The 20,789-nt window shown below is 46.1% G+C and overlaps 1 protein-coding gene across 1 annotated transcript in view; it reads left to right on the forward strand.

Moving 5' to 3' along the window:
• The window catches only part of LOC147105243 (metabotropic glutamate receptor 4-like), a 1,649,895-nt gene that overhangs the window by 1,121,468 nt on the left and 507,638 nt on the right, over positions 1-20,789 (forward strand). The window contains exon 7 of the mRNA XM_086011400.1: positions 15,001-15,140. Within this exon, the coding sequence (XP_085867526.1) occupies positions 15,001-15,140 (140 nt within the window). The remainder of the gene's footprint in view (positions 1-15,000; positions 15,141-20,789) is intronic.

The raw sequence follows: 20,789 nt of genomic DNA on the forward strand, positions 1-20,789 counted from the left end.
GAAGTTGGGGGTAGCTTTACTAAATTTAAAGCAATGTCATAAACCTGCCACATGCCAGTAAATTCAAAATGGCTTCCTGAATTGTTTAGTTGTTGCCTCATTTCAATGGAGCAGATGGAGGATTGTGGAAAAGATGAGCTAGCTCCCTCCATTATAAACACTTTGCTGACTTTGCTGCAACCGATTTTAAGACCCAATCAGCTGCTTCAACCTATTGCAAAAAATGATTGCGACACACCGGTGTACTTTGAGCTGCTCGCTGTCTCTTGTTGATAATGTAGAGGGCGTTCTATCGCATCTTGCACATAATTAATATCCATTAGGCATATTAATTAATTTCTTGGTACATTAAGTGGCATAGTTACAGGGTGTTAACTGAGCCAACTGTGCTGAGGAACGATCCTTTATGAATTTGATCTATTTAATTGCTAACAACACAGTACGCTGCAGGTTCATTAAAATGATCCCAATGGAAAATTCCAAGTTCAATCCCCAGTCTGTGTTGATAGCTGATTCTATCCAGAGTTGTCATAAATATATTATAATTGGTTTTGGTTCCCCTAATTTAAGAGGAGGAAAAAAATCAGCCACATGTTTCTGCTTCTGATTTCTACCTAATAGCTCCTACTAGAAGGTACATAAGCGTGGGCATCTGGTGAGGCCAAGACTGCCCTCCCCCTACCCACATGTCTGAACAGCCTGCCTAATTACTGTCTAGATTCACACGTGAAGAATGAGATTCTGGAGGGTTGCAGGCACCCATGAAGCAATATCCCTGCATGACCCACAGCCTGCAGGCAAAGAGTGAGTAAGATTGAAAGGAAAGGACTTGCATTTCTGTAAGTATTCTAAAACACTTCACGTCGAATGAATTACCGTAGTTACGTGGGCAATCAAGACAGTCATTTTAGACAGAACAAAGTCCCACAAACAGCAATGCGAAAAATAACCAGTTAACCTATTTTTATTAGGTGGCTTTGGTTGAAGGAAAAATATTGGGCAGGACCGCAGGGGAACTTTGCTGCTCATCCATGGGATCTTTAACATCCACCTGAACTGGAAGACATTGGTTTAATGTCTCATCCAAAGGTTGGCACTTCCATGATGCAGAATTCTCTCAGTACTGCCGTGAAGTGTCAGTTTAGATTATGTGCTCAAGTCCTGGAATGGGTCTTGAACCCATCACTCACTGACTCAGAGATGAGGGCACTCATAATTTTGTAACCAGAAGCGATTCTAAGTATGCCATTGTTGTAAGGTTGCCTTAAGCATGTGTTTTTTTAATCAGCTGATTTTCTCCAGAGTTGAGACTTCATTCCTGTCTGATAGTCTTGAGCCGTGGTTTTAAATAGAACTACAGATTAAGGCCCCATGCCTGAGTTTATTGATATCATCAAAAGGCACTTTAATGCCATCTTTTATTCTGTTGCTGAACATTTACATTACTGGTGGATACCGCAGGGCACATCAAGAACTAGTCCTCAGTTCCCCTGCCTGAGCAAAGTGGTGACTGATTCTTCTGTCCTGGCAAATGAGCTTTTGACATCTGCATCAAAACAGCAAGGTCAGAGTATGTGTGTTGTGGGATAGCTGTGGCTATTTTGGCCCTGGATGCATTCAGTAAAAACATTGGAAGTCACCAGAATCAATAAATTGAATCCATTTTTTAAAAAATGCATAAGTATGAGGATTTAGAGTGTACATCAAAATGTCAATGTTTATAATAACAACCTTAGCCATAAATACTGACATCATAAAGTCTCATGTAATACTTACTTGCTATTCCGCTCACACAGTCCAAAAGAGATTTTGATCAACTCGAGTGACAGGGACCTAGATATATTTCAGACTGCAGCAACCCAGGCCATCAGTGAGTTTCAGATAAATGTAGCTGCAAATGTCAGACATTTATTAATGATTTTTCAGTGTAATTCTGTCACACTGAACTCAGAACACATGATCAGTGAGTGCATTGACAGACACTGCCAAGAGCTGTCAGAATAAAAGTGTTTGACAATTCTTTCTGTAAAAAGCCCTGACCTATATATGATTTTGTGTGATTTAGTGATCAAGTAGTTGAGGATGGTTTCAAACACACAGGAAAATCTAATGGGAAAATACAGGAAACTCTCATTTAAACGGCACCTAAATATCCGGAATTCTCTAATAACCGGCAAAATTCATACTCCGAAAACAACACCTCAATAACCGGAAATGTTGCCGAGTCCGAGTCTCCCGCGGTGGCCGAGTTAGTCAATGGGGGTAGTTCTCCAAACCGCCACTACTCGGCATCTTGGCGCTGTCGGAAGTCTCTGTAGGTGAGTACCCAATTATACTGCACATTTCTTGATTTTTTTATTTTTGTTTGTTAAAAATAGCCTCGGTAGATATACCTCTCCGTCATCCGGAATTTTTAATCAACCGGCAACACGCCGGTCCCATCGGTGCTGGAAACGAAAGAGTTTCCTGTACCATCAAACAGGTCAAATTATGTTATGTTGGATGAGATCTAGGTTTTGGTTTGGTAAATACAGACCAAATAACAACCAATGCTGGTGAGTTGCACTAAGATGATACTGTAGGAATTGCCGAATTCCGACAAATAATTGAGATCGACGCAGGAGAACAATGAAACAGATCTTTACTCATCGTGTTTGCCCGCATTTTCCCGCGCTCTTAAAGGGGTCACGCCCCGTACATGCAAACTCTATATACAAAACACAGTAATGCCTAACACAATGGTACAGGCTTAGGCTGGTGTTAGAACATCGTTAAAGAGAATTATGTACAGTTAGCCAGAGTCATTCAGTGGTTATGCCACATGCGCCCCCCCAGAATTTGCTTTAATGGATAAAGTCAAACGGTGAGGGGGTCTGACGAGCCTGTCAGAACGACTCCTGTACTCTCGAGGCGGAGGCTGCAGGGCGGCCGGCAGTCTGGCGGGCGGTCGCACTTGGTCTGCCGCAACGACGATGGGTGGCCAACCCCGTCTCGGCGGTTGTGCTGTCTCGATGGGGCGGTCGCGGTCTAAATGTGCTGGCTTTAAGCGATCGACCGAAATGTGGTCCGGTTTACCACCAACATCTACCGTGAAGGTTTTGTCCACTGCTTCCAACACGCGGAAGGGACCGGTATATGGGGTCTTGAGCGGATCCCTATGTGCGTCATGGTGAATAAAAACGTACTCAGCCTTGTGAAGCTCCGTGGGAACGTGTGACCTCTGCAGCCCGTGGTGCGAAGTGGGCACCAGTGCGAAACATCTGGCCGCCTCTTGTTGACTAGCAAGCTGGGCAGACGCGGACCATGGCTCCCTCGATATTGGTAGGAAGTCCCCTGGGACTCGCAGCAGCTGACCGTACACGAGTTCCGCAGATGAAGAGTGAAGGTCTTCTTTGTGGGCCGTGCGAAGGCCCAACAGGACCCACGGTAGCTTGTCTGCCCATCCAGCGTCCTGGAGGCTGGCCCTCAGGGCGGCTTTCATTGAGCGGTGGAAGTGTTCGCAGAGGCCAATCGCCTGTGGGTGGTAGGCTGTGGTGCGGTGTAATTTGACACTGAGTCCTTGAGCCACTGCATTCCAGAGTTCGGAGGAAAACTGCGGTCCCCTGTCCGACGAAATATCTGCGGGCACTGCGAAACGGGCGATCCAGGAGGAAATGAACGCCCTGGCCACGTCCACCGAAGTAGTGGATGACAGGGGAACTGCCTCTGGCCATCTGGTGGTGCGGTCAACCATGGTCAGGATGTGTGAAAAACCATGGGAGGGTGGGAGTGGTCCTACCAGGTCCAAGTTGACATGGTCAAAACGTCGCTCCGGAACTGTGAAGGCGGCCAACGGAGCTTTGATGCGGCGCTGTACCTTTGCCTTTTGGCAGACCACGCAGGTGTTGGCCCAGTCGCGGACATCTTTATGCATGCCATGCCATACAAATTTCGCGGACATCAGTTTCTGAGAGGCCTTCATTCCAGGGTGTGACAACCCATGTATGGCGGCGAACACTTTGCGGCACCGGACGACTGGCACGACAGGGCGAGGATCTTGTACGGAGACGTCACACAACAGCGTGGTACCTGCCGAATGGAACTTGACGTCGGCCAACTGGAGGCCGGTGATGGCCGTTCTGTAAGCTTGGACTTCCGGGTCTGAGGCTTGGTCCGCTGCCATGGGGGCGTAGTCGATGCCCAAATGAACCGTATTGACGACCGTGCAGGAGAGGCAGTCTGCCACCAGGTTGTCCTTACCGGCCACGTGCCATATATCCGTGGTGAATTCGGATATGTAGGTCAGTTGACGCTGCTGTCGGGCTGACCACGGTTCGGCGGTCTTGGACATTGCAAAGGTCAGCGGCTTATGGTCCACAAAGGCAGTGAAAGGACGTCCTTCCAGAAGGAACCGAAAATGGCGGATGGCCAGAAAAAGGGCGAGCAACTCCTAGTCGAACGTGCTGCATGCTCTCTCGTTCTGCCGTAGTTGACGGCTGAAGAATGCCAACGGCTGCCACGTCCCATTCACCCACTGCTGTCGCACGGCACCGACTGCGTAGTCTGACACGTCGGTGGTGAGGGCGATGGTGGCTCCTGGCAGCGGGTGCGCCAGCATAGTCGCGTTGGCTAAGGCACTTTTGGTGTTGGCGAAAGCTCGGGCCATGTCGTCCGTCCAGTCTACCGGGTTCTTGCCAGTCTTGCCCTTGAGGGCCTCGTACAGGGGCCGCATGTGTAGTGCCGCCTTTGCACAAAACGGTGGTAAAAATTTACCATGCCTAGGAATTCCTGCAGTGCCTTTATGTTCTGCGGGCATGGAAAGGATGTCACCGCCTCTACCTTTGAAGGTAAAGGAACCACTCCCTCTGAGGTGATGCGATGCCCCAGGAAGTCAATTTGGTGCAGGCCAAACTGACACTTGGCTGGGTTGATAATCAGGCCGTGTTGGCTGAGGCGTCAAAAAAGGGTGCGTAGGTGACAGGTATGTTCTTCCTTGGTAGGACTGGCAATTAGAATATCGTCCAGGTAGATGAAGAGGAACTTGAGGTCCCGCAGTACGGAGTCCATCAGGCGTTGGAAAGCCTGGGCAGCGTTCTTTAACCCAAACGACATCCGTAAAAATTCGAAGAGGCCGAATGGGGTGATGACTGCGGTCTTCTGGATGTCTTGTGGATGAACTGGGACCTGGTGGTAGTCTCGGACGAGGTCGACTTTTGAGAAAACGGTGTTCCCTGCCAAATGGGCAGAGAAATCCTGGATATGAGGAATCGGGTACCGATCAGGAGTGGTGGCGTCGTTTAGTCGTCGATAGTCGCTGCATGGCCGCCATCCGCCGCCAGGCTTCGGGACAATATGGAGGGGTGAAGACCAGGGACTATTCGACTGGCAAATAATCCCTAACCGTTCCATGGTGGCGAACTCCGCCTTTGCGACCACCAGCTTGCCAGGTTCCAGGCGCCGGGCCCGCGCGTAGACCGGGGGGCCGTTGGTGGTGATGTGGTGTTCCACACCATGTTTCGTGGCTTTGGAGGAGAACGTGGGTCTTGTCAGGTCGGGGAATTCGCTGAGCAGGCGAGCGAACTCATCAGGAGTCGGGAACGCACAGGAGACTGTGCGTGACGTCGTGTTACTGCGATAACACAGAAGAGAATTAAAAGTGGCTGCGTTGATCAGCCGCCGGTTCCGAACGTCGACCATGAGGCTGTTGGCGCGCAGGAAATCCACGCCGAGGATGGGCTGGGAAACTTTGGCCGTAACAAACTCCCAGTGAAAACGTTGCCCCCCGAGGCACAACTCCACTCGCCATCTGCCGAAGGTCCGAATTGTGCCGCCATTGGCCGCTTCAAGGGCGGGGCCGTGATTCCTCGTCTGCACATCGAGGGCGGACGCTGATAAAATGCTGCACTGCGCTCCGGTGTCGCACAGAAAACGATGACCGGAGAGGGTATCGGTGATGAACAGCAATTTTCCCGCGTTGCCGATCGCCATCGCGGCCGCGGGGTGCGCGTTAGACCCGTTCCTCGGTGGCCGCAGTGTCAGATGATGCTGGTTTTTTCTTTGGGGAAAACTACAGGGAGGGCGGCAACGCTTCGCCTTCGCGCCGAACTGTGCGTGGTAGAAACACAGCCCAGCAGGCTGACGAGCTGGGGCAGCGTCTGTGGGGGATGGGTGCCTCGCGGCGGCGCAGTGTGGCCGAGTTACAGCGAAAATTTTGTCAACCTCCGCCGCGAGTGTTGCGCAGTCTTCAGCTTCAGATCTGGCCAGGGCAGTTTCTATCTGTTCAGGCAGTTGGCTGAGGAAAATTTCACGGAATAGGAAACATTCCCGTTATGAGCCCAGGAGTGTGAGCATTTGGCTCATCAACTCTGAAGGCTTGGAGTCCCCGAGCCCGGGCATTGCGAGTAATCGACGGGCGCGCTCCGATTTTGTGAGCCCGAAAACTTGCAGTAACCGCGCTTTGAGGGTTTCATACTTGCGCTCCGTTGGGGGGTTTTCGAGGAGGCTGACGATCCAAGAGGCGGTAGAGCTGTCTGTTAGATCCGGGTATCTTAATGTTGTGTCCATCAATAATCAGACAAAGACTGCAGGGAACGATCAACAGGTGTTTACTGAATGAGGGTTCAAACTGCAACTGACTGTCCAGAGCACTACTCAGGGTTTATATACAGGTGTGGTCACTGCTGGTACTACAGGATACAGGAGCTGTAAAAAGTAGTTCTCCCCCTTAAAGGTACATACACTACACTGTCGAGTGCGGAGACCACATAAAGATACTTGGTCTGATCCGCATCGATGTTCCTCAGGGCGAACTGGGCCTTGACCTGAATAAACCACGAGGGCGCTTAATGCTCCCAGAACTGTGGTAGCTTTAGCGAAACGGCATTTGCCTCCATGCTGTGCTCTTCTTCTGTGAAAACGTTCACAAAAACGGGGTCACCAATGTAGGAATTGCCGAATTCCTACGAATAATTGAGATCGACGCAGGAGAACAATGAAACAGGTCTTTACTCAACGGAAATGCCACGAGGACTGCCTGGGCAGTCACGTGGTTTGCGACGTGATGTCATCGCGTTTGCCCACGTTTTCCCACGCCCCGTACATGCAAACTCTATATACAAAACACAGTAATGCCTAACACAATGGTACAGGCTTAGGCTGGTGTTAGAACATCGTTAAAGAGAATTATGTACAATTAGCCAGAGTCATTCAATGGTTCTGCCACAATACTGCTTGGTCCTTCCACAAGGCTTTTTTTCAACAAAGTACATAGTCTGGCTATTTGTACATTATCTCAAAAAATGAGTTCTCTGTCTTTATCTATTAAGACTTTATATTTTTCATAATAAAACTACACGGTATAAGGCCAAGTTAACATTTGTTGTGATTTAAAAGGGTGTCCACAGGCAACCATTGGGCATTAAAGCAATGAATTTTTAGCATCTAGAAATGAGTTCCTTAAGCACTGCATATGCTCAGTTTCGAAGTACGTATTTAGAATTAGATATTTTCTAATGTCGAAGGCTGGGTGAGGTAAACAAAATGGTGCTTTCCAGCCATACTTCTCAACCCCTGGACCAGACAGGGACATACCCCCCACAAAAGGATAAAAATGGTCAAAATTAGGGACGTGTGTTTTTTTGTGAGGGGAGGCAGAAGGGCAAGGGAACATAAAATGAAGAGGCCTGTAGAAACTTGTACACTGAACATCACTTTGCATGCCTTTAAGTTGATGAACATTCAAGTGAGCACCTGGTGTTTGAGAATCACTTAGAATGAAAAATGTATCATTGTGCTAGATGGTGTGCAGGATTGATTTGGAGAGGAGATAGAGTAGGCAGTGAAGGCTGTGAATTGTAACCAGTTACAATTACAGTGGGTAAACTGTTGGTTTTCACGGACTTTCGGGATACAGTATACATTGGCAAGTGTAGGAAGGTTCTTTTTGCTCAATTGTAAAAAAGAAATGAAAGAATAATATTGCTTGAAAAGTTATTCCACCAACTTTGTCAAATTGAAGAAGTATAATTGGACCAAAACAGACTGACCAGTTTTAAACTCAGAGGCCTAGAAATTCATGTTGGGTGCTAGCGCAAAACGAGCGATATCAGATCGGCTGCCCATTACACGCAGCGCCTGGTCTTTCACTCCATTGACTGCAATGGAACTGAATATCAGGAGCTGCTTATAACAGGTGACCAATCCGGTACTGGCCATTTGCATCACCACCCGAGGCGAATTTCTAGTCCATATTGTTCCTGCCTGGTCAACACTTTGCTGTTTTGTATTTAGTCCTGCCTTATACCTTATTCCTCTGAATGAAACACGTATCGTAGCAAATTAAGAAAACAGAACGCTGCAGTGTAACGCCACTCAAATATATTGTTCAAGCTGTTCATTACATGAGATTCTTCAGCCATTTGCGGCTAGTTTACATTCTTTCTAAACAACCCCTGTAGCAAGAAGATGGGCCGGATATTCCGATCCCCACGGGTGTGTACGGGCTGTGTACATCCCCGTAGGGACATCGGAAATGCTGGTTTCAGGCATGCAAAGCGCATGAGCTAAAAACCGGCATTTCCGATCTGTCAAGAATGCTCGTAAAAAACTTTAATTATATATTTTTTAAATTACATTTTTGTTTAAAATATTTAATTTATTGTCAGTTCAACGAATTTTAAAAATGTGATTGAAAAAAAATATTTAATGTTTTACTGTGTTTTTGGGGTGATCTCCACTCATATATTTGACAGGTCAATCTGTCAAGTGTATGAAGGGAGATTCTATTCTTTGATTGGCTCCCCATGGCCCACGCGATCCCAGGGACGCTTGCGAACCACATGCACCTCTGGGATACGCGGGCCCTGCGCACTTAGAGTTGGAGAGGCCCAGGAGCAGAAGTGTCCGGACTTTGGGAGCTGTTGAGTCCGCGCCTCAATAATACATGGACTGCGGGAGAACAAATAAACAGGTATTTTACTGAACAGAGAGTAATGTCCGACTGAAGTACAGAAGCCTGCCAGGGCCTTTTATACAGGGGTGGTCACTGCCGGTACTGCAGTATAAAATCAGTTCTTCTCTTAAAGGTACATACACAACAATTCCTCCCCTTTTAGATAAACAGTACATAACATTCATTTAACAACTAAATAATAACTAACTACAATTACAATTTTCTCTGTAATATAAACATCAACTGAAATAATCATTTATAAGTTCAGTCTTTGAGGAGGCTTCCTGATCCTGACTGGATAGCGCCTTTCTCGAGTATCCTGTTCTTGCGGTGGAGTCGATTCTGGCTCATTGTCATTGGTTGGTTCGTCAGCTTCCAATACCACTGCTTCTGAGGTAGACGCAATCTGTACTTCGGGTTCATTACCAGGTGCACATGCTCATGGTATAGGTTTGGCTTGTTCCTGTGACTCTAGAATCTGGTCAGCATGGCATCTCACGATGCTTTCTCCAACGTCCACTGTGTACATTAGTGGTCCCTGCTGTGTGCATATCGTTCCTGGCTGCCATTTTTCTGTTCGGTAGTTGCGGGCCAAGACTGGTTGTCCTATCTTGAAGCTCCAGGTTGGCTTCTCGTTGATGTGCTGGAATTGCTTATCCTCAACATCTCGTCTTATGTTTGGTTTGAGCAAATCCTGGCGACATCTTAGCCTTCAGTTGAAGAACATTATGGCTGGAGCTTGGTTGGTGACTGCATGTGTCGCATTCCGGTAAGCAAACAAGAAATTATCTACCTTGTGTTGTAGTGGTATGTCGTCGTTATACATCCCCTTTATTGCCTTTTTAAATGTCTGGACAAACCTCTTAGCCAATCCATTTGTGGCTGGATGATATGGGGCAGATGTGTAATGTTTCACCCCATTATTCCTCATAAACCTCCGGAAATCCTCGGACACAAACTGTGGCCCATTATCAGAGCAAATCTGTTCTGGCAAGCCATTCCTTGCGAAGATGGTCCGTAGGACTGCAATAGTTTTCTCCGTGGTGGTGGAGGACATTCTGATGATCTCTGGCCATTTCGAATGGGCATCCACGGCGATTAGAAACATTGAGTCCATAAATGGACCAGCAAAATCAATGTGTACCCATTGCCATGGAGATGAGGGCCACTCCCATGGGTGTAGAGGGGCCTGTGGTGGTGCATTTTGGACTTTCTGGCATCCTGAGCAGCTCTTGGTCAGGTCCTCAATTTGTTTATCGATTCCCTGCCACCACACATAAGCCCTGGCTAGGCTTTTCATTTTTACCCCTCCCAGATGACCCTCGTGAAGCTCATTGAGCACTCTGTCTCTCAACTTGGGTGGAATTACCACTCGGGATCCACACATCAAGGTCCCCCGGCACACTGACAGCTGTTCCCTCCTTGGCGAGAATGCTGGCAACAGTGAGTCGCTATGTGCTGGCCATCCCTTCACCGTCAAATCATAGACCCGAGAGAGTGTTGGGTCATTTCGGGTTTCCTTCTCTATACTGGAGTATGTAACAGGCAGACATTCGACTATGGTCGCATGGAATATCTCAACAGGGTCCACTGCAGGTGCTTCCTCTACCGTAGGCAACGGTATGCGCGACAGCCCATCAGCGTTTCCATGCTGCTTCGTACCCTTGTACTCTATGTCGTACTGATGTGCCCCTAGAAAAAGTGACCATCTTTGCAGCTGTTGCGCCGTCATCACGGGAACGCCCTTCTTTGGGTTAAAAATGGAGACCAGGGGCTGATGATCAGTCAGTAGGGTGAATTTCTGCCCGTGCAGATAGTGATTGAACTTCTTCACCCCCCACACCAGGCTGAGGGCCTCCCTGTCAATCTGGGCATAGTTACGCTCGGCTGAGGTTAACGAGCGCGACGCAAAGGCTATTGGCCTCTCTGAACCGTCAAGGAATTTGTGTGACAGCACCGCTCTGATGCCGTAGGGAGACGCATCACATGCCAACTGAATCGGTAGTGTTGGGTTGTAGTGGGCCAATACTTCTTTTGATGTGATTAGGCATTTACATTTCTGAAAGGCACGCTTACACTCATCACTCCAGTTCCATGTTACTCCAGTTTGCAGCAGGGCGTTCAGTGGGTGCAGGATTGTAGATAAATTTGGCAAGAACTTATGGTAGTAGTTCACCAACGCAAGAAACGACCTCAGTTGCGACACATTTTCCGGTGCTGGAGCCTTGACTACAGCCTCAATCTTGTCTGGTGACTTATGCAACCCTTCCTCATCAATCATGTGGCCACAATACGAGATTTGTCTCCTGAAGAACTCGCATTTGGGGCGGTTGGCTCGTAGCCCATCTTCCTGCAATCTAGTGAGCACCTGCTCCAGGTTGGCAAGGTGTTCACTGTCATTTTTGCCCGTAACCAGGATGTTGTCCAAATAACACTGGGTCCCCGGGATCCCTTGCAGGACTTGTTCCATCACCCCCTGCCAAATAGCCGGGGCTGATGCTACCCCGAATACCAGTCGATTGTACTGGTAAAGGCCTTTGTGAGTGTTTATCGTGAGGTATTTCCTAGATGCTTCTTCCACCTCCATTTGTAGATACGCTTGGGCCAGATCAATCTTCGTAAAGCGTTTCCCGCCAGATAGTGAAGCAAAAATATCTTCTATCCGTGGAAGTGGATATTGCACTGTGTGCAGGACTGGGTTCACAGTTACCTTGAAGTCCCCACAGATGCGAACCTTCTTCGGCTCCCCAGGCGTGCTGCTCAATGATTTCTTCATTACAGGAACGATGGGTGTGGCCTACTCGCTCCAGTCCACCTTGGACAGCACACCCGAACACTCCAGACTCTCCAGTTCTCCTTCAATGGCTGGGCAGATCGCGTACGGCACCGGTCTGGCCTTAAAAAATTTTGGGTTTGCGTTATCTTTGATTTTTATCGTTGCCTTTACTCCTTTTAGAGTCCCAAGTCCTTGTTGGAACACCTCTTTTGCGTCAGTTAGAATTTGTGACAGTCGTCCAGGTGTGACGTCATCATCCTTTTTGTCAGTCACAGTTAGCGCCTGAATGGAATGCCAATCCAATTGTATTTTTCGGATCCATTCACGTCCCAATAGTGGTGGTCCTCCATCTTGTAGGATATATAGATACAGTTTCTGTGTTTCCTTGCCGTTGTATTTAACTGGCACCCTTATTTTTCCTCTGGGGTAGACCTTTTGCCCCGTGTATATCTTCAACACAATGGACGTGTCCTTCAAGGGTATGTGTGAGAATAGCCGCTCATAGTCTCGTCGATTCATGACAGTTAGGGCTGAACCCATATCCAATTCCATCTTTACTTGGCACCCTGCTATCAAGAGGGTGACCCTAATGGTTCGGTGATCCTCCTTTGCGATCACGTTATGTAACTTTAGACAACTTAGTCTCCTGCTCCCGGAGTCGTTATCACTCTCCTGATCTTCCGAACTACTGTCTGTCATTTTTTTTACTTTCTTGTACTTTTCCTTAGTAGTTTTTGTAGCGTTGGTTTTCTTTCCCGACCTGCAGACTCTTGCTATATGTCCCATTTTCCCGCATTGCCTGCATACTTTGCCCTTAAACCAGCAGTCCTTCTGATCATGGGTTGTTTTGCCGCAGCGATAGCACTTTTCTGCTCCATACGCCATTTCGTTAGCGCTGTATTCTTGTGGTTTCTGTTGTATTTCCGCAGCTCCCCGTGCTGCTGCTTCGTAGGATACTGCCACGCTGAAAGCCTGTTCTAGCATCAGGTCCTTTTCCGAAAGTAGTCGTTTCTGGGTTCTTTCACTCTGGAGCCCACAGACAAACTTATCCCGTAAGGTGTCTGCCAGTCCTGCTCCGAACTGGCAGTGCTTCGATAACTTGCGTAGTTCCGTAAGATAGTCAGCATTGTTCTCATCTTTGTGCTGGTTTCTTTTATGGAACTTGAATCTTTCTGCTATCAGCAGCGGTGTAGGGTTTAGGTGTTCCTGTAAGATATTAACAATCTCTTCAAAACTTTTCTCCACTGGTTTAGCTGGGGTAATTAAATTCCGCAATTGGCCGTATGTTCTCGCACCCATTAAATTTAATAATACCGACGCCTTCTTTCCATTGGCCACCTCATTGGCATTGCAGTACACTTCAATTCTTTCCACATATGTGGTCCAGTCTTCTACCTCGTTGTAGAAAGCAGTGATACTGCCACTCTTCGGCATCTTGGGTGATTTTAAATGGCGCCTCCTGCGCTTTTTCTTCTTCCCCAATAGAATAAAATGGCGCCTCCCGCGCTTTTCCTTCTTCCACAATGGATTAAAATGGCGCCTCCCGCGCTTTTCCTTCTTCCCCTTGCTGCCACGCTGCTCCTAGCATTCTACAGGGTAATGGCGGCGACCCGCGGCTTCGGCGCATCTCACTTTTCCTTCCCCTCGTTATATTTCCTCTACGCTGCCCGGTTCTTGAGCACCGACCGCGCCCTGTGCGCTCCACCCTCTCTCTCTCTCTCTTTCCTCCCGGCGACGCTGCGCGGCCCATTTTGTAGAGCTGTTCGATTGAGCTCGTGCCCGCCGCAGTCAGGAAGGATCAGCGCACTACCTGCTACCAGCAGGATTTGCTGGAACCTCTTGACTGGGGAGCCAAGCCCAGCTCCCCACAGCCTCTCCCGCAATTCTCCGAACACCGATGGACCCTTGGGCGGTTGCCCGCGGTCGACGCCCGTTGCTCAGACTTCGACCTCCAAGAAACTTCTTCTCAGGGAAAGATCCCCGTGAGGTGATGTAGTACTGCAGGTGAGTTCGAACCTGCTTGTCGCCACTGTTGAGTCCGCGCCTCAATAATACATGGACTGCGGGAGAACAAATAAACAGGTATTTTACTGAACAGAGATTAACGTCAGACTGAAGTACAGAAGCCTGCTAGGGCGTTTTATACAGGGGTGGTCACTGCCGGTACTGCAGTATAAAATCAGTTCTTCTCTTAAAGGTACATACACAACAGGAGCCCTCAGGTAAGTCCGTAGATTTTTTTCCAGATTGGAGGCCTCCGCACGAGAGAAGCCTCCGATCGGAAAATACGGCCCAATAAGTTTTTCTTTCAATAAAGTTGTTAACCTCTTATGACATTGCATACTACTCCAAATCTATGATAAAAGCCTCAAGTTATATATTAATCACTTCCCAATTTAGATATAATCTTGACTTTGAAAAAATCTGCTGGTGTAAGCATGAAATCATTACAGTTCTTCATACACTTATGTGAAGCGCTAATAAAGTTTCACTAACAAAATTGCCCCTGTTTACAAATGAAGATAGTATTTGCAAAAATGAGTTCATGAAGTTTTAGGTTCTAGTCCTTGAAAAATTCGGTCAAATCCAGAGTCGGTCAAGTAATGAGTTTTGGCACCTTCTTTGCAGCCTGGTCTAGTCGTGCGAAGTGTAGCCCACTCAAAAGGGACCAATTTTTGTTTTGAGCGCTATTTGGGGGCCATGATGGCCAGAGTGTAGGCAGCAGCTGCCCAGAGGAGTCAGCGTAGGACCCAATCCATTTTGGTCCTGGGTCGTCTGTATAATGTAGTCGGCGAGCTGCCAGTGCGAAATGTGCTCCTCAATAGGCAGCTCACCAATCTGGAGGCAGGAAATCAGCCTGAATATGAAGAACGTGCAGCAGCAGCCTTAGAGGGTTTAAGCATTAGGAATGAAAACAGGCAGCACTTTAAAGCAGCAGGCATATGGTTGCAGATGTATAGCATCTAATAAATTAATTTTGTACGCCTTTTAAGGCTCCAAACCCTCAAGCAACTGCCAATAAAATGTTTCCCAAACCTCCAGCCTGCTTTCCCTGACTGCAACTGAGGATCCCTTTGAGTTGGAAAGGTGACTGAACCTCTTGCTGTATTCTGCACACTAATGTTTTCTCTGAGGCTTCTGTTAATGTTTTTGAATCATTTAATTGGACTTCAAAAATGAGAAGAAGAGCACTTAATTAGAAATGTTCATGAGCAACATTTTTGCTTGGGGTTACTCTATGAATTAGTTTTGAAAGGTTTACAAATATAACCATTTATTCTCTCACTATCTGCAGGAAGTGCAGCGATCCCTGTGACCTTCAATGAAAATGGTGACGCTCCTGGCCGTTATGACATTTATCAGTACCAAGTCAAGAACAATTCTACACGTACATATTCAGTCATTGGACAGTGGGCGAACAAACTTCATTTAAATGTAAGCAGCATACATTTTTATTTTCCTTTAAAAAGTATACAGTTCTTGCGTGAAATGTATGGACTACTTGCAATTTATAGAGCACTACTGGAGCACCCACCTGCGAAGCCTTGCCACTCCATCGGGGGCAGTGCGTAGGGCGATCTGGCCAAAACGTTCCACCATGCCAGCTTATCTTGCTTGCTGTTCCTTTGGTCTTCTGCCACTTTGCAAGTGGCAATATAGCTCTCCACAGTTACTTGAGATTGTTATCTAACATTGTGGGCACCAGTTATGGCCCTGTACTGCAAGCATGTAGGTTTCATGCAGACGTACTTAACACTGGCTGTACACTTGGCAGGACTGGTGGGATTTCTGGGGGTTCCCATCATACTTTCAGTCTCGCCTCCATTAATTATCTCTCTGTGGAGGGGGCAAACAAAAGGAAGTGTCCAATGCCCATTCCGCAGAATTTTTCAATGAGGCCAGAAGGTAGCAGAAACCCAGTGGAAATGGTTCTACCATAAATTTCTCTCTCTCTCAACACAGATTACGTTAATTTTGTGCCAACACTGGTGCAGAAATTCTACCCTATAGTGTTCAAGTTACATCAATATTTTACGCATTAGTTTTGTGGAAAATAATTAGTCACGAGTAAAAGCATCACCTTGGCTCAGTTGGTAGCACTCTTGCCTCTGAGTCAGAAAGTGTGGGTTCACTTTCCCCCACCCTCCCCCTTCCAGGAATTGAGCACATAATCTATGTTGACACTTAAGTGCAGTACTGAGGGGGAGCGTTGACAAAGATAAGCCCATCTACCTGTTCTGGTTCAAGTGGGTGTGAAAGATCCCACAGCACTATTTGAAGAGCAGGGAGTTCTATGGGTATCACGACCAACATTATCCCACAACTAACACTACCAAAGAACAGATTAATTGGTTATTAATTTGTTTGTATGATCTTGCTGTGGTTGTTAGTCACTGAACTTCAAAGTAATACATTGTGTATGAAGTATTTTTGAGAGATGTGATAAGACACAATATAAATAGATTGAACTCCAATATGTACAATAGTATTTCTTTTCTGAATTATGAACATGTAATTTACCTAGAAAGTAACCAGAGCAATATAGATGTGGTTGTTCTAAATGCCAGACTACACTCAGTCAGATAAGAATAATGGACTGTAACAAGCAGAGCAAACAGCAAGATAAAAGGCATTTGTCTTTCAGATCCTAACTTAAAAAGAAAAAAAGGTTCTTTGAACCACTGTAAGAAAGATCGCTTGAAGATCTTCAAAAAAAATACACAGGATCTGCACCACCAATAAAGCTGTATTATACTACAATAAAGGTCTTATACTACAAAACACTAAGCTAGTACCTTGAGTAGCTGCATTTATTTCAAGAAAGCTTGTGGTTTTCACTAACTCACATGGCACAACAATAAAGGTAAATACTGGTGGCTGACACTGAGAACAGTTTTAAGAAAATAAACAAAAACCGAAGCCATTATTCAAGTAAATGCTGGAAATTAAGGGCTTCATTTTTAGGTGCAAATTGAACTATAATCGCACAACCTTTGGTGGTCGTGCCTTCTGTTGCCTAGGCCCTAATCTCTGGAATGCCCTCCCTAAACCTCTACGCCTCTCTACCTCTCTTTCTTCCTTTAAGACACTCCTTAAAATTTAACTCTTTGACCAAGCTTTTGGTCACCTGCCCTAATTTCTCCTTATGTGGGTCGGTGTCAAATTTGTTGTCTTAAAATACTCCTGTGCAGCGCCTTGGGACGTTTTACTATGTTAAAGGTGCTATATAAATACAAGTTGTTGTTGTATATATGGGCCCTGAATTCACTGTCAGTATAACAGCGTACTCTGAGTACGCCGTGATACCGCCTTTGAAACTGACCCCAAGTTCGGGATTCTGCATGAGCAAAATCCTGAACTTGCGATCTGTCAGGTTCCGACTGGGCATCGGCTTCACTGCACGTTTCACCTACCCATTCAAATCAACGTGCTGGCAAAAAGTTGGGCTAATTGCTCACCTACTGCACATTAATTACCCTGAAAATTTTTACGTTTGGTGCAAACAAGCGCAGGAGCCTGTAGCACAGCATAAGGGGAGGGGGGCGGGGGGGTGGCGGGGGTGAGAAAATTGTATTAGTTTATGCTACAGCCCATAACAATGAGACACTGGTTCGTGTCTGAGCAGATACAAACTTTGAACTAAACTTTCATTTGTTCATGTTCAAAAACTGGGCCTGTCTGTGTCACCATCTTTGCTGCCCAAAAGCCTTTTGTAGTTTCGGTTTCAGTCCCAACTTCTATTTAGATAGGATTTAATTCACTTTCATGATTTCCTCATGTAGTCAGACATTTAAACTCTCGATTTTAGACTTTAAATTAATCAAAAGTTAGTTAGTCCAATAGAGGAGAAACAAATTCAATAGGACTAAAAGACTGTAATTATAGGTTTATGTATTATAATCTTGATTTGTGTATTAAATACTATTGCAATGATCATAATTTATTAATAAAGTAGCATTTCTGGCTGCTAATTTATTTAAAATGAGTTGTGGGCAAATCAGCAATCTCCTCTGTTTGCTGATTGGCTAAGAGTCAGGTAGTGAAAGGAGCACCGCCCCATGTGATCCCAGGTTCACATACGCACAATGATGCGCCCCCGGAATCTGTGGGGCACTGCACTGCGCACAACTCTGCTGTGTTTGAAAGCAAATTTTTGAAGGCGGATTCGCATGAGGTAAGTGCGGATTTTGTTCTGATGTCGGCGCTGTACTCCTTAGCTACGGCACCAGCCGTGAATTCACGGCCATGGTCAAGGTATTAGTAGGTAAGCAGAAACCACATGAAATGTGACCATCTGATCATTTATATTCTATGCAATTATTTCTACTACTGTGTCTTTAATCAAACTGATTATAATTTGAATTTTTGCCTGTGTTTGAGCTGAATTTCTTTCTTAACTTAACCGTCGCTGCTTTCCCCTTGAACACCTGTGGTGAGCCATTATCTATGGCCATCATCATCTTCCTTCAGTCATCTTCTTCTCTTCCTGGCTTAGCTCACCTGCTGGTATGCACTTCAAAGTACTGCTATACGATACAAAAGCCTCACACTGTGCTTAGAGGCATCAGATGATACTGTGATGCTACAGGTTACAAAATCTTATTTCCGAATCTCTATTAACCCTACAATTTCAACTTCTAAAACTCTTTCTGCATTCTGTCTTTTAGCTTGAGTGGCTCTGCAGCCCCTTGGCATGAATTGACTACCCAACTACTTGAGTGATTACAGCTTGAGGAGGGTGAGGGAGGGGAGATATGACTTTTTGTATCTTGAATCGCATGAAGTCAAACCTCTCTAAGATTAAATCTTAATGTCCAATTAATGGGAGGTTAACTGGGTCACATGAGTTTCTTCCAGTGTGTCAATCAGTTTTGATTGGTGTAAGCGAGGAAAATCTGGATGGTAAAACAGAACTAACAGACTCAGGTGTTACCCAGATCAATAGTTTTATTACGAGTGCACACGGGAGAACCACCTCAGCCAACCCCAGCTGGAGGCACCGTTCTCAGAGGAAAAGTGACAATACAGCTTAGTTTATACAGTTTATTAGACAACACCCACTTCTTACTAATGGGGTGTATACATGGAAATATTGATACTTCATTGGTTTACATGGTTAATCAATCAACTACTAAGCCTGTCCTTCGAACTCGAGTACCCCCTGAATACGTCAGTAAAAAGCTTGTCGACTGTAGGAAGCTTCATATTCATGAGCTATCTCTTACTGTTGTTATCGGTATGGGAAAGTATTTTCCAGCAGAGACATGGCTAGCTGGATACAAAGCCACACTGAATTATGCAGCTGGCTGACTACTTCTTCAAGGCCTTATTTGCTGCTGCTTCTTAATCGTGCCGTTGTACTCTTATCTCTTCCAAGAACAGGCTCTTTCTAAACAGTTACCAGGTTGTAATTACAAGCAACATTTCAGAATGCCTTTGGTCAGCTAATTTCTATTTATGTTAATCTAAAAGGGTTAATATAGCCAAGTATCCCATGGTGCTTTGTGTCAATTTTCCAGCTAACAAGACTAAATGGTACCTTTCAGATAGTTTTATACCGGTCGAATATTGAGGACCCCTTTATATCCCTTAAACCAAATTTTATCCTAACAATCCCCCGTTTTGGCCCTTGGCTAAGCCCAAGGTAGCCAACCCTTATTTGTCACCTATATGCAGGATGCTGTACCTCATCTTAACCAGGTTCCCTTCGTGGTGGCCACCAGTCCGGCTGGAAGAGAGGCAGAACATCTGATAGTCCTATCAAACTATGATTGTCTCCCCTTTTATATGCACCTTACCCCGGTAGATACTACTCCCGGTACCACTCAGACGTGTCCTTTGTTGAGGTCAAAGAGGCACTGGGGACATTCTCACCCAGTCTCTGCTTTACTGCCTTATCCAACCTTTTCATCCTCTGCCTATGACATTTATTACAGGCCATGAAAATCAAGAAGCACATTACAACAAACTGCACTATTACTAATACATGTGAAATTAATCTTGTAGTGTCCGCGCCTTAATAATACACGGACTGCAGGAGAACAATAAAACAGGTATTTACTGAACGGAGGGTAACTTAAGATTGAAGTACAGAAGCCTGCTATGGCTTTATATACAGGGGTGGTCACTGCCAGTACTGCAGTTTAGAATCAGTTCTTCTCTTAAAGGTACATACACAACAATTCCTCCCCTTTTAGATAAACAGTACATAACATTCATTTAACAACTAAATAATAACTAATTACAATTACAATTTTCTCTGTACTATATACATCAACTGAAATAATCATTTATAAGTTCAGTCTTTGAGGAGGCTTCCTGATCCTGACTGGATAGCGCCTTTCTTGAGTATCCTATTTTTGTGGCGGAGTTGATTCTGGCTCATTGTCATTGGTTGGTTCGTCAGCTTCCAATACCACTGCTTCTGAGGTAGACGCAATCTGTACTTCGGGTTGATTACCAGGTGCACCTGCTCGTGGTATGGGTTTGGCTTGTTCCTGTGACTCTAGAATCTGGTCAGCATGGCGTCTCACGATGCTCTCTCCAACGTCCACTGTGTACATTAGTGGTCCCTGCTGTGTGCATATCGTTCCGGGCTGCCATTTTTCTGTTCGGTAGTCGCGGGCCAAGACTGGTTGCCCTATCTTGAAGCTCCTGGTTGGCTTCTCATTTATGTGCTGGAATTGCTTATCCTCAACATCTCATCTTATGTTTGGTTTGAGCAAATCCAGGCGACATCTTAGCCTTCGGTTAATGAACATTATGGCTGGAGTTTGGTTGGTGACTGCATGTATCGCATTCCGGTAAGCAAACAAGAAATTATCCACCTTGTGTTGTAGTGGTATGTCGTCATTATGCATTGCCTTTATTGCCTTTTTAAAGGTCTGAACAAACCTCTCAGCCAATCCATTTGTGGCTGGATGATATGGGGCAGATGTGTAATGTTTCACCCCATTATTCCTCAGAAACCTCCGGAAATCCTCGGACACAAACTGTGGCCCATTGTCGGAGCAAATCTGTTCTGGCAAGCCATTCCTGGCAAAGATGGTCCGTAGGACTGCAATAGTTTTTTCCGTGGTGGTG

This window comes from Somniosus microcephalus, chromosome 18 (genome assembly GCF_052327205.1).
Source record: "Somniosus microcephalus isolate GS21.2 chromosome 18, FLI_Smic_1.0, whole genome shotgun sequence".
Taxonomy (NCBI): Eukaryota; Metazoa; Chordata; class Chondrichthyes; order Squaliformes; family Somniosidae; genus Somniosus; species Somniosus microcephalus.